The sequence below is a fragment of the Akebia trifoliata genome, chromosome 2, assembly GCF_017979445.1.
Source record: "Akebia trifoliata isolate Shusen 1 chromosome 2, ASM1797944v1, whole genome shotgun sequence".
NCBI classification, from domain to species: Eukaryota; Viridiplantae; Streptophyta; class Magnoliopsida; order Ranunculales; family Lardizabalaceae; genus Akebia; species Akebia trifoliata.
In genome coordinates this window covers 23,084,580-23,096,633 of record NC_141376.1, presented here as the reverse complement: position 1 = coordinate 23,096,633, position 12,054 = coordinate 23,084,580, and the positions used below count along the sequence as shown (strand labels likewise).

The 12,054-nt window shown below is 35.9% G+C and overlaps 1 protein-coding gene across 1 annotated transcript; it reads left to right on the top strand.

The window, feature by feature from the left end:
- Window positions 1–3,373: 3,373 nt before the first annotated feature.
- On the top strand, window positions 3,374–11,215 carry LOC147409924 (UDP-galactose transporter 1-like). The gene is made up of 5 exons (XM_086432099.1): window positions 3,374–3,898; window positions 7,312–7,561; window positions 7,658–7,865; window positions 10,230–10,461; window positions 10,712–11,215. Exons 1-5 carry the CDS (start codon window positions 3,788–3,790, stop codon window positions 10,934–10,936), a joined length of 1,026 nt encoding a protein of 341 aa, XP_086288225.1. The 5' UTR covers window positions 3,374–3,787; the 3' UTR covers window positions 10,937–11,215.
- The last annotated feature ends 839 nt before the right edge of the window (window positions 11,216–12,054 follow it).

Here is a 12,054-nt window from a genome sequence, read left to right as displayed (position 1 = left end):
CTGTAGATACGTGGATTTTGTCATTACGACGGCCACATCTACTAAGAATTGGAGTCGCCACCATTCATGTTGTAAGTGGGTGTGAATAGTCACCCGATGTACATTTTTCAAAAATGACATTTTTGGCATTTGAGTGACTCATGATTGATAAGGGGTTACTCAAACCTAGAGATCGAGGTAAGCGGCTCGGTTGGAGAAAATAGAAGGTGTTAGGCACCCCTTTCTCCCCGCCAATTGGCGATAATCTCAAAGAACTCAGTCATTTTGATTTTAAAATAAAGATGAAAATAAAGTGTCACGTGTGTGCATTTGTACCCTACATAGGAATTTTATTCTTGGCTTGATCATAGGGTCATTTCATTGATGGAAATACCCTTTATAGACCTTTAGCCTTGGGGTCCATTCATCCTAAACCATCTAAAATAAAATGAAGAGGAGGGGGATGATAGAAGAGGGAGAGGAGAGGGTAGAGAGAGAGAGGGGGGGTAGACTTTTAACCCACCTTGAAGTTTTTCTTCTATTCTTTCTTTTTCTATATGTTCTTGAGTCCTTAGTGAACTATGAGAGATGTGTATATATTTTTTAAGGTTATAGTGAGAGTAGGAGAGTAGAGGAGAGATGAGTTGAAATTATATTTCTTTTTTTTTCTAGTGAGACTTGGTGAGGATTAGTGAGAGAGAATTGGTAAGATTTTTCTTAGTGATAGTGGGTAACCCATTTTGGAAGGAGGGGATGGGTATTTATAGATGTTTGGAGGAGATTTAGGGGTATAATGGGGTGAAAGTTTGAAAAAAGGGATAATGGCATAGGTTTTAGGGGTGGAAAGTATGAAATTTAGAATGAAAGTGAGGGTATTTGTGTAATGAGGAAAGTGAGTTGTGTTTTAACCCAAATGATTTGGATCCTACCCAAATCCATTTGGGTAGAGTGTTTGGTGGGATGAGATGAGTAATGGTTGATGGGGGGTGTAAGGGGGTTATTTGGAGAATGAGTGTTAGGTTGGTTGAAGAGGTGAGGTGTGTAGATTTAGGAGAATGGGTTATATAAGAGGTTGGTAGATTGATTTTTGGGAAGAGAAAGGGGATGATGACATGTGGCAAATGTGATGAAAAAGTGAGGTGATGAGATTGGTTGATGGTGGTTGTTTGATTAGAGAGAAGGGTATGGGTTGGTTAGTTGATGATAAGGGGGGTATGAGTTGAGGTGATTTTATTGGAGTGTTTTAAGGAAAGTGATGGGTAGAGATATGGGTTGTGATATGGGTAGTTGATGGTTTTAGAGAATGATGATAGGTTAGGGTATGTAGGGTATGGGTTATGGTGTGAGTGATTGATGATATTAGAGAATATGGATATGTTAGGTTAGGGTAGGGTATGGGTTGAGGTGATTTGGAGGGAAAAGTGATGTGGTTGGTTGATTTTTTAGAGAATGATGATGGAGGTAGGTGATTAGATGAGGGAGGTGAAAATGGATGATGACATGTGTCATTTTTTGATGTTGAGAGGGTGATTAGTTGATGTGGGTAGTGGTTAATGGGTATGGGTTGTGGGTTGGATAATGAATGGGGTATGGATAGTGGTTTGTGGGCTTTTAATGTATTGGGCTTAAGTTTTAGGAGAGTTGTGGGTTATTTTGGCTTAGGTGGGGTTTGTTTCGGATTGGATTCTCGATGATAGGTTTATTTTAGAGTTTATGTGATATAGGATCGATTTTAGGTTGAGGGTAAGGTGAGAAATTATTTTAGGAAATAGGTAAAGGTTTGTGGGCCTCGAATGGGCTTAGGGTGTTTACGGGTTTGGAGGTGGAGTAATAGAAGGTAGATGAGGGGTAGGTATCCCAAGTCTCACATTTTTTTAATTTATTAATTTTTTTGGATTTTTGAAATCATTGATTTGATCAAAAATGCCACGTGTTGGCAATTTGGGCCTTTTAGGCCCGTTGGAGAATTTTATCGATTTTTAGATGCAAGCGTGAAGCGGTGAAGGTTGGGACAACGTAGGATGAGTCCGGTTCCTTTGGTGGGTCCCTTAGACCATTGGGTGGTCTTAGGGGCCTCGATTCAATTGAAACAACACTTTTTAGTGATTTAGGCTTTTGAAGCCCATTGGCCAATTTTGTCATAAAATCGATGTTTTGAGTGGAGCAGGGTAGATGGAAGCATGCCGAGTCCTTTTCGTGGGCTCACAACACAGTCGGGGGGTTTTAGGCGCTTCGATTTGTCAAAAATGTCAGATTTTAATGCTTCGAACCTTCGAAGCATGTTGGCCAAATTACTGTTTTTGTGCACTTTCGAGTGAGGGCCCATTCAAATTGGGGTGTCTACAACGATTTAAACCCGTTTTTAATTAGAAACGGATAAAATCCATTTTATAATTTGGTTCTTGATTCATCATTTTCTTGTAGTGTAGGGTTGGCAAAAATATGAAACTTATCTGATATCTGATCCAAAAAACTAGTGTTTGAATTAAGATTTTGGATTTTTGGATCAAATTCAAATCAAAGTTTGAAGATTTGACATAATTTCAGATTAACTTCAATTTGATCCCACAAAAAATCGAGCCAATTATATTTCTTAGTACAAAATCCCCTCTCTTTACACGCACACACACATACTCTCTCTCTCTCACTCACTCACTCACTGTGTGTGTGTGTGTGTGTGTGTGTGTGTGGATTATAAGAAAGGGATCTAACCCTAGACGAAGATAAAGGAGAGGATCTAATATGATATCTTGGGTTTGATACAATTGAATATGAAATTACACTTAGACAAAGATGAAACTATAGTTGAGTTTGTTTCTTTTGATCGAATTAGGGTTTTGATACCCCATTAAACAATGGAGAAGTGGAAATTAAGCACATTGGGTGAGTGCGCCTAAAGAGACAAATATCTCAAATGGGTAGAATGGTTGATGGAAATCTCTAGAGCCATGTATGCTCCCCCCCCTTCTCTCTCAAATGGGTAAAGAGTGGAGGCTCCACTATCTCTATGAAAATTTAGGGTTCGGATTAGGGAATTCCTGCAAGAGCTTTCAGGAAAGGAGGTACCTCTCGGGCTACAAGCACACTAAAGGTATACCCGCCCTTCTTGCCTTAAACAAAGTAGATCCCTGGGGGAGATCACATACTGGATAGGGAAGAACGGGGACTTTGACTTCCATTAATTAAGAAGGAACAAAACCACAGGAAAATAGAGAAAACTCAAATGGATCGAGTTAGATCGACTTTGGATTCCTTGAATATTTAATCAGATCGAATTTGGTTCAAGGATTAATTAATCATCAGATCAAATAGGATTTAGATCACATGGTAAAAATTTCGGATTGATACTAATCGGATACCGTGTCAATCCATTGCCAATCCTTTCACAACAAAACAAATGAAATGGGAATATCTCGAATATTCACCAAAACCTCGACAATACATTTTCCAAGAACTAGAATAGATACAGACAATTTAGTCCTCGTGATGCGTACCTCATTTGAAAAAAAAAATCAAACGGTCTGAAATGTAGAGAGGACATCTCTCAAGACGACAACCGTTACACCACTTTTCGATTTCATACCGTAGACATCACATGGTAGTAGACTGAAGCGCCACCTCCTCCTCCTCCTCCTCCTCCTCCACCGTTACACAACTTTTTCTTCTCCTCCTCAGACTCCCCGAAATTAGGGTTTTAATTGCTTCTCGTTTCTCCCTCAAACAATCAAGCTTAATGTAGTTTTCCTCCTCATTGTTTTTGTGTCGTTGATCTGGTTTGGTGGGCATTGAGGGGTTGGGGGAGGAATCAATGGAGGAGAATTGGTTGTTTCAGTGGAGCGTGGTTCGGGCTCTTCTTGCTATTGTTCAGTGGTGGGGATTTAATGTTACTGTAATTATCATGAACAAATGGATCTTTCAGGTGTGCAATCTGTTTTTTAATTGTATTTTTATTTATTAAAATTCTGATGAGAATGTTTGCATGATTTGTTGGTATTTCTTCTGAGGTGGTGTAAGATTTTGATTTGATTGTTTAATTACTGTTTTTTTTCCTAATGTTGTGAGATACTGAAAAATTGTTCCTTTTGTTTTTCAATTCTATTAAATGGGTATGCATGATTTGTTGAGATTACTTCTGGGTATGTTTTATTTTATTTATTTTATTGGGGAGGGAAAAAATGGTCCAAACGGGCACTAAAAGTTGTGTGTGATCAAACTGTGTAGATCCAAACTGCAGCAACTTCCAGATTACTCGGCAATCTTGTTGAGATCTGTAAAATTAGAATGAAGCACAAACAATGTTGACAAATAAGTGGTATTGCAGCCAAGGTGAAAAATATCGTATCGTATCGTATCAAAATGTATCGGCCGATACATATCGTTTTGTCAACATTCCGATACGATACCAGTAGGGAATCGAAACATTCATGTTTCGACTCCAAATCCTTTATGTTCCATGAGAGGTATCACTCTTAGTTATGGATACTTGTCTAGGCATCTCTCTTAGTAATCATAGACAACGCATGAATTTTTTGCATGAGAGTGTGTGACATAATAATACCAGAAACTATGGAATGCCTTAATAGTGAGGAAGTAGATTTCCAAATGTGCTGCGTTTGCTCCATTTAGCCATTGTAACACATTTCTGTGACGGGAAAGAGGATTAAAAAAGCAAATGAATATATTAGAAAAAGAAGTGCCAAAAGTAATTTTCTTATACCTAAATGAAGTAACGATGAAGACCAATCTCTTTTTTCCCGTCACAGGAAAATATATCTTGTTCTTGATGTTCCTTTTCTTAAGCATTCATTACATTTTCCCCCTCATGGCTGGCCATATTATGGGAAAAAAATATGCCACAGTTACTAGGTAACTTGTCTTTTTTAATTTGTCATTGAGATTACTATTGTAACAAATATTGTCAAAAAGTGTTTTAGGCTGACAAATATTTTCTTAATGTTGGAGATATAGTTAGATTCATTTTTCCTTACAAATATTTTCATTCAAAAGAATCAGCTATATATCTACAAGCTATACTTCAAAAGAAACTTTGAATAGTTGCTTTCTTGATCCTTGGTGTAGAAGTCCTAAAAGTAGTCAAAGTATTGATGGTGTAGGCTCGCTCCCTGCTCAACATATCCAGTTTGACTATCTTTGGGTGCCATATCTCTCTTAACCCCTCCTCCTCCCCACCGCCAACATGCAAACCACCACCAACTCACCCGCTCACCCCACCCATCCTAAGTAGTTCAATGTTTGTTGGTTGATGCTTTAACATGTGACGCAAATCAAACCAATAGTCACAAGATCCAATGATAATTTTATAGTTATTTGGGTTTTCACTTGTTTTTATATAATGTTTATTTTGTTTGGATTAGTTTTAAATTAGTTAGATTAATTATATTCTAGTTTTGAGTTGCTTTTTTGTTATTTCATGAGTTTGAGCATCACTTATGTCTTTTTTCTTGAGTTCTTATTTTCAAGGGTCAAGACTTGACATATTAGGTTGCTTTTGTGTCATTTGAAAGGTTATTCAATTACCTATCCAATGAGCCTGAGGTTTTGCGAATTCAATGTGATTTGAGAAAGTTATAGCCAAAATATAGGTAGTATGTACCTATCAAAAAAATAAAAATATTGGTAGGTTGTTAGTTTCTGACGAGATATGTATCTTAGGGTCAAAAATGTCCAAGTTTAAGTCATGTTAGGATTAGGGTTTGAGTCTGACCTGTATATATGGCTATTTTAGTTCATTTCTTTTAAGTTTATGGAGTTTATTTTTTTTATTTTTTTATTTATAAATCTTTTTTGAGAAGTTCTTTAGTGATTGGAAACTATGTGGTGTGATGCTATTGAAATTCTTGATGTGTTCTAAATTAATCCATCATCATCTTATTTTGCACTTTTTTTTTTTTTTTGAGAGATATCATTCCAACCAGGCCTTTCTTTGGGCTAAAAGAAACGACCTAAATCTACTCTAGTGCATCTAAATTTATCTAAATTCTTTCAAAACTTAGAACTTAAATCCGCAACCTTCAAACTTTCTCTCCATTGAACTTAACCCTATTTTATACCTCTAAACCTCATTACAACACCCTATTGCAAAAATTTGTATTTCACATACCAAGTTAGTGTTGTTAAAACCTTTCAACAATAGACAGTAAAATTTTTGGTGTAAGACCTTTTCTTGAGACACTTTATATAATTTTTCTTTCATTTTCTTCACCTACTTAGCCTTTCCTCCACCATTTCTCAAGTAGAACAAACTTTGAACTGATAAAACATACGTTGTCCTACATCATGCTTGAATAACTTAGTCAAATGATTTGGCACATGAAATTCTGGTCTTTATAGTGATTCCTTGTCTTTGAGGATTTTATAATTGTTGGAATGAAACACTATCTCAGATAATATCAGGTGGCAATGATTATCTTTGTGAGTTATGGAGTTATTGGACCTAAAGTTATTGTGTTGATTAATTTGACCACTAGAGATTTTGTGGTCATCTTATTTTTTTTCTCTCTATAATCCACTAAATGGAAAGTTCAACTATTGCAATGTTTGTTTAGAAGGCATGTCTACTTTCACTAGCATTTGTTATTTTAACTTTCTGTTCGAGTGCACAAGATATCTCACGAAATTTGAGTGCCATGTACAAACATCAAAATTGGATGGTATTAAAGTAATTTTGAATAAGCACGTGCATCTCATGATCTCAAAATCGCAGATAGTACAGTAATGATGCAATAGAATCGTCTTATGCTGTGGACTAGTTACAACAATGACCTTTTTTTTTTTTTAAGTATAAATTTATTTTAGATAAAGAGAAGAATGTATGAAGGCAATCAAGGTGACCAACCTTACAAAGAGAGCCAAAAGAAGGAAAAACTAGGAAGTGCACAAAGTCTCCCACCTAAAAACAAAGTCTTCAAAAAATACACCTTTGAACTCAAATAAAAGTTTACACAAAAAAAGCAGCCCTAGTATGCTAATTAAGATCTCTTGGGTTGAGGTCTCTGCCCCTTGGAAAGCTCTCTTGTTTCTCTCCAACCATAATCCCCAGCACACTTTTGGTATGTTTCTGTAGTTACGAATTTGTATGAATGAATCTCATTCTTGTTGTCATTTTCCTTATTCTACAATATTAAGCTTTTGCATTCCAATTTCTCAATTTAAAAACTGTCTTCATTCCATCACGTCTGCAAAAATGATATGATGCTAAGAAACGAAAGAAAAATAATAGTTAGGTTCTTATTTTTTCATTGGAATGCATTGTTATAGCAGAAACATGTGCAACTGATGGGTTTTATTTTTATATATCTTTTTCCAATACAGAAATTGGATTTTAAGTTCCCTTTGTCAGTATCTTGCGTTCACTTCATATGCTCAGCTATTGGGGCATACTTAGCAATCAAGGTTTTGAAACTTAAGCCCCTTATAACAGTAGAACCTGAAGATCGTTGGAGAAGGATATTTCCTATGTCATTTGTTTTCTGCATCAACATAGTGTTGGGAAATGTGAGCTTACGATACATTCCAGTTTCCTTCATGCAAACAATAAAGTCATTTACTCCGGCAACAACAGGTTTGGTTTAAATGTCATTTTCTCTCTCTTAGTCTTTCTGTGCTTGTTAAAATTAATTTATCATAGATGCGTCTAATTCCAATGCATTTGAAATAGTTATGCTGCAGTGGCTAGTTTGGAGAAAACATTTTGATTGGCGCATATGGGCTTCTTTGGTACCCATTGTAGGAGGAATTCTTCTCACTTCCGTTACTGAGCTTAGTTTTAATATGTTTGGATTTTGTGCTGCCTTATTTGGTTGTTTGGCTACCTCTACAAAAACTATCCTTGCAGAGTCTCTACTGCATGGATACAAGTTCGACAGGTAGATTGTTTGCTCTTGTTTCTCTCTCTCTGATAGTTACAATATTTCTAAATTGATTTTGTGTTAGGCTTTCTGGTGGTTTGATTTGTGCTTTCTCAATATTCTTTGGTTATTCCTCATGTTATTTACAGCCCATTGGTTTAATGCTCGAATTAACAAAAAATATGGAATTGGATATAACTGACTTGAGGGACAAGTTTTATTCTGCCGATCCACAAAGTCTTGGGTTGTTGCTTAGGTTACTTGATGTTAGGTGAAGGGCGCATGCGATACACATGATGCTCGTGAATTGACATTGCTTTCATGTTATAAATAATTGATATTTTTTCCTAGATGAAACTCATCACCATTATAGTCAAAGACCTATCCTGAAACTCCATCTAAAATGTATATTTTTTCTTCCATTTAATTCTATCCAAAGCCATGTTTTCTATTAATTCAAAGTCTTTTTGGTCTTCCTCTTGCCCTTTTAGAACTTTCCACTTCCACATTTCTTCTGAGGTTGTTATTGGTCGCCGTGTACATTGACAGGACTATCTCAACCATATATGTCTCCTAGCTTGTCATTTGTTGGGGTTATTCTTGCATTTTCGCAAGTATGTCTTCTAATTTTCTATTTGTTTGTCTTTCAACTCATCTATCGCAATATCCTCATCTTTGTTCCTCTCAATCTATGAACATGTTTCTTGATTGCCTGACATGAAATTTTGTAAGGTATAGCCGATGTTAGTATCATCTTATATTCCTTTTAAGTTTGATTGTGATGAATTGATCACATAGCACTCTAGACGCAACCTCAACTTTTACCATCCAACTCTAATTTTCTGGTTAACACTATCTTCACTCTCTCCTTCCTTGTGAAAAATAAAAAAATAAAATAAATATTCCAAATGATTTCTTCGGTTTATTTCTTGGCCATCAGTTTTTGTTGGTCCTTCCTCTCTCTATGTGACATACTAAAGATGCACTACATGTATGCTTGAACCTACTTGTTCTAGAGTCCTTGTATAAAAGTTGTACTCCATATTTTCTGTGCTTGTCGTACACATTTGAAGGGTAACTGCGCAACTTGAATATTTAGTTCTATTCTGTACCACATTTTGTCACAAAAAATCAAAACTTTTAGAGTAACACGGGAATTTTTAGATTAAAGTAAATATTGTTTTCCTAATTAAAGGAAATTCAAATAATTATGGAAATTTTGGGGCTGATCTTTTCTTGGAGTAAACTTTTGAGGAATTTATGGCTGCCTTTAATCTCCAACTTTCGTCTCCCTAGAAAAACATCTCCCATCGTTCTATCTTCCCCTTTAAAGCAAATCCACGGCTACCTTTAACCCATCATATCATCTCCTCTCTCACACTTCTCAGAACCCCAACTTTCATCACCCTAGAAAAACATCTCCCATCGTTATATCTTCCCCTTTGAAATTTCCCCAAAATCCAGTTCAAACTCAAGCCCCTGGATGAAAAACCTGCCTCTCCCCTTTAAACTTGCAGGGACCCTTTGTTGCTCTGAACTTCAAAGCTCAATGACATCCCAAACATGTATGGCATTAAGATAATGATGTCAATTTTTTGAGCTTTGGGTGCTAATGTCGATCTATTTGATGGGAAAGTGATGGTTGATACGGCTGAGATTTGCAGATGAAGGAATAATGATTCCCGCCCCTCCATCATATGATATGGTTCCGAAATTGTTCGAAATGTGCTATTATGGACATTTTATTCATGAACAACAAATAAGTAAATTCACCTATCTATCTATCTACCGATCCAAATGTTGGTCAGAGTCAAAAAGACGAAGCAAAGTAAGACAGAAATTTTCAGAAAAAATCGAAGGTTTTTTGTTTGATAAAGGTATTCGAATGGGATATTATCGGATATCCGATAATTGAATCGAATTCGGATATCAAATTTGGATATAAGCTCATCCGATTCAATTAGTATCCGTTGACAGGCCTAAATAAAGGGTAGAGGAGATGTGAGGTTGTGTTGTCATTTTGAAGTGAGCCCATAAGTTAAAATTATAGAAAGTCTCTTGTTTGTGTAGATATTATAGTAATGTATGGCATATTTTGACTTGAGATTGTAAGGGTTTCTTTGAGAAAAAGTGTCAAACAGTCACAAAGGGTTTGTTTCATTTGCAAGTTGTGGAGACCGGGTAACCACTGACATCATCAACCAGCTTGTTATTGCTAGTTAATTTTAATGCATTCATAGCCCCAATAGGTTGTAAACTATGGAAAATATGATATATTTATTGAAATTGAGTTTATAATGTATTAGTATTTATATTGTAATCTTTCTTTTCTTGTTTCACAAATCATGTTGATGTTGAAATTTGTGTTTGTTTACTGTGCAGTATAAACACTGTTTACTACATGGCACCCTTTGCGACCATGATCTTGGCAGTTCCAGCCCTGCTACTTGAAGGGTCCGGCGTCATGGAATGGTTTCACACACACGAGTCTATTTGCTCTTCACTCATCATAATATTCAGCTCCGGGGTCTTGGCTTTCTGTCTCAACTTCTCCATCTTTTATGTCATCCACTCTACAACGGCTGTAACATTCAATGTCGCGGGTAATCTCAAGGTGAGATTAAACAAGATAGATTGGCTCCTTTACATCCTCCTATTTATCTGTAATTTTATTAGTGTATTAATAGATTAAGAGAGATTCTATTGCCACAGCATCTTCTGCTAATGTCACACCAATTCATATGTAATCACCAAAACATCAACACACATCTTGGGGGTGGTGTTAGCAAAAGTTGGTGTTGCAATAGAATTTCTCTATATTAATCTCATAAATGGGTGTAATGTTGGGTTTATTTCTATTCCAGGTTGCAGTTGCTGTCATGGTGTCGTGGTTGATATTCCGAAATCCTATCCCGGGATTGAATGCTGTGGGATGTGGGGTGACGCTCATTGGTTGTTCGTTTTATGGGTATGTGAGGCATAAACTCTCCCAGCAACAACCAGGAACGCCTCAAACTCCCCGTACACCTCAGAACCGGATGGAGATGATCCCTCTTGTAAATGATAAATTAGATGATGATAAGGTCTAAGTATAAGGTCATGCATGTCAGCGATGAGGTGCCCTATATCACTATGTTTTTTCTTATGAGCCTATTTTTTATCAATCAGGAAACTTTAGAGTTCCTCCTTGAAATCCTTTCACTTCTCATCCTCAAGTAGAGGGTTGAGTCTGATGATTTTAGATCCTACCACCCCGTGTTACCTGATTCGAATTTGGGTTTGTGGTTTGTGGTGCACCACTCTAGAATGATCCCGGTTTGTACTGGTTGAGTGAGATAATTCAATTCTTGGTTCGCTTTGGTTCCCTAGATCTGTTGTGGTTCACATATGCCTATCTGTTTGATTCAAGTATACAAGTTATAAGTACAATTATACTGTTAAAAAATTCTAAGTTAAATAAAAACAAATTGATATAATAATCCAAATTCTAAATATAAACGATGAAAAATATAATAAATTGGTTTGGTTCACCGAAAAAATTAAAAATTGTTTGGTTTGCTGAACCCAATCAAAATTTGGAGGGGGGTTTGTGGTTCGTTTGATTTTACGAATCCAATATGAACTGTATTGAAAACTGGTTCGGTTCAGGTTCGGACTAGTACCAACGATCGTAGTAGTGTTTACGCTTATATAATATAACACATTCTTCTTCGTTTTATAGTGTCTAGTTTAATGCAGTTATTTTAGTTACATTTCCAATATTTTCATTTATATGTGTCGTTTTATAATGCACATGGATGCCCCAATTCCTTTATGACTTTGATTTTTTTATTTTTTATTTTTAACTTAAAGGTGGAAAATGAATGCTTACCATATTGTGTGTAGACATTTTTTTTTTTTTTTTTTTTTTTGGCTAATCAAGCAATCATCTTTACTATTAGAACAACGGAAGGCGGAGTAGGAGTGGTTCGACACCAAAATTTGGAGCCTACAAATGCCCTCACCTTTACATCTAAATACAATATGGCCATTTTGGCAGGAAACCAAGAAAATCACATTGCACATAACTAGAATTACGTTGATTAATTTTTAAAATTATAAAAATATCTTTTTTTTATTATGTAATATTAAAAAAAATCCTTTGATCAATGTTTTAAATTATAAACAAACCCTTTAGATAAAAATAGAATGATTCTAACAAAACTAT

Coding starts and splice junctions, on each gene's coding strand:
- LOC147409924 (XM_086432099.1), top strand. CDS start 3,788: ATGGAGGAGAATTGGTTGTTTCAGTGGAGCGTGGTTCGGGCTCTTCTT. Junction 3,899..7,311: donor TGAACAAATGGATCTTTCAG/GTGTGCAATCTG, acceptor TTTCCAATACAG/AAATTGGATTTTAAGTTCCC. Junction 7,866..10,229: donor CATGGATACAAGTTCGACAG/GTAGATTGTTTG, acceptor TTTACTGTGCAG/TATAAACACTGTTTACTACA.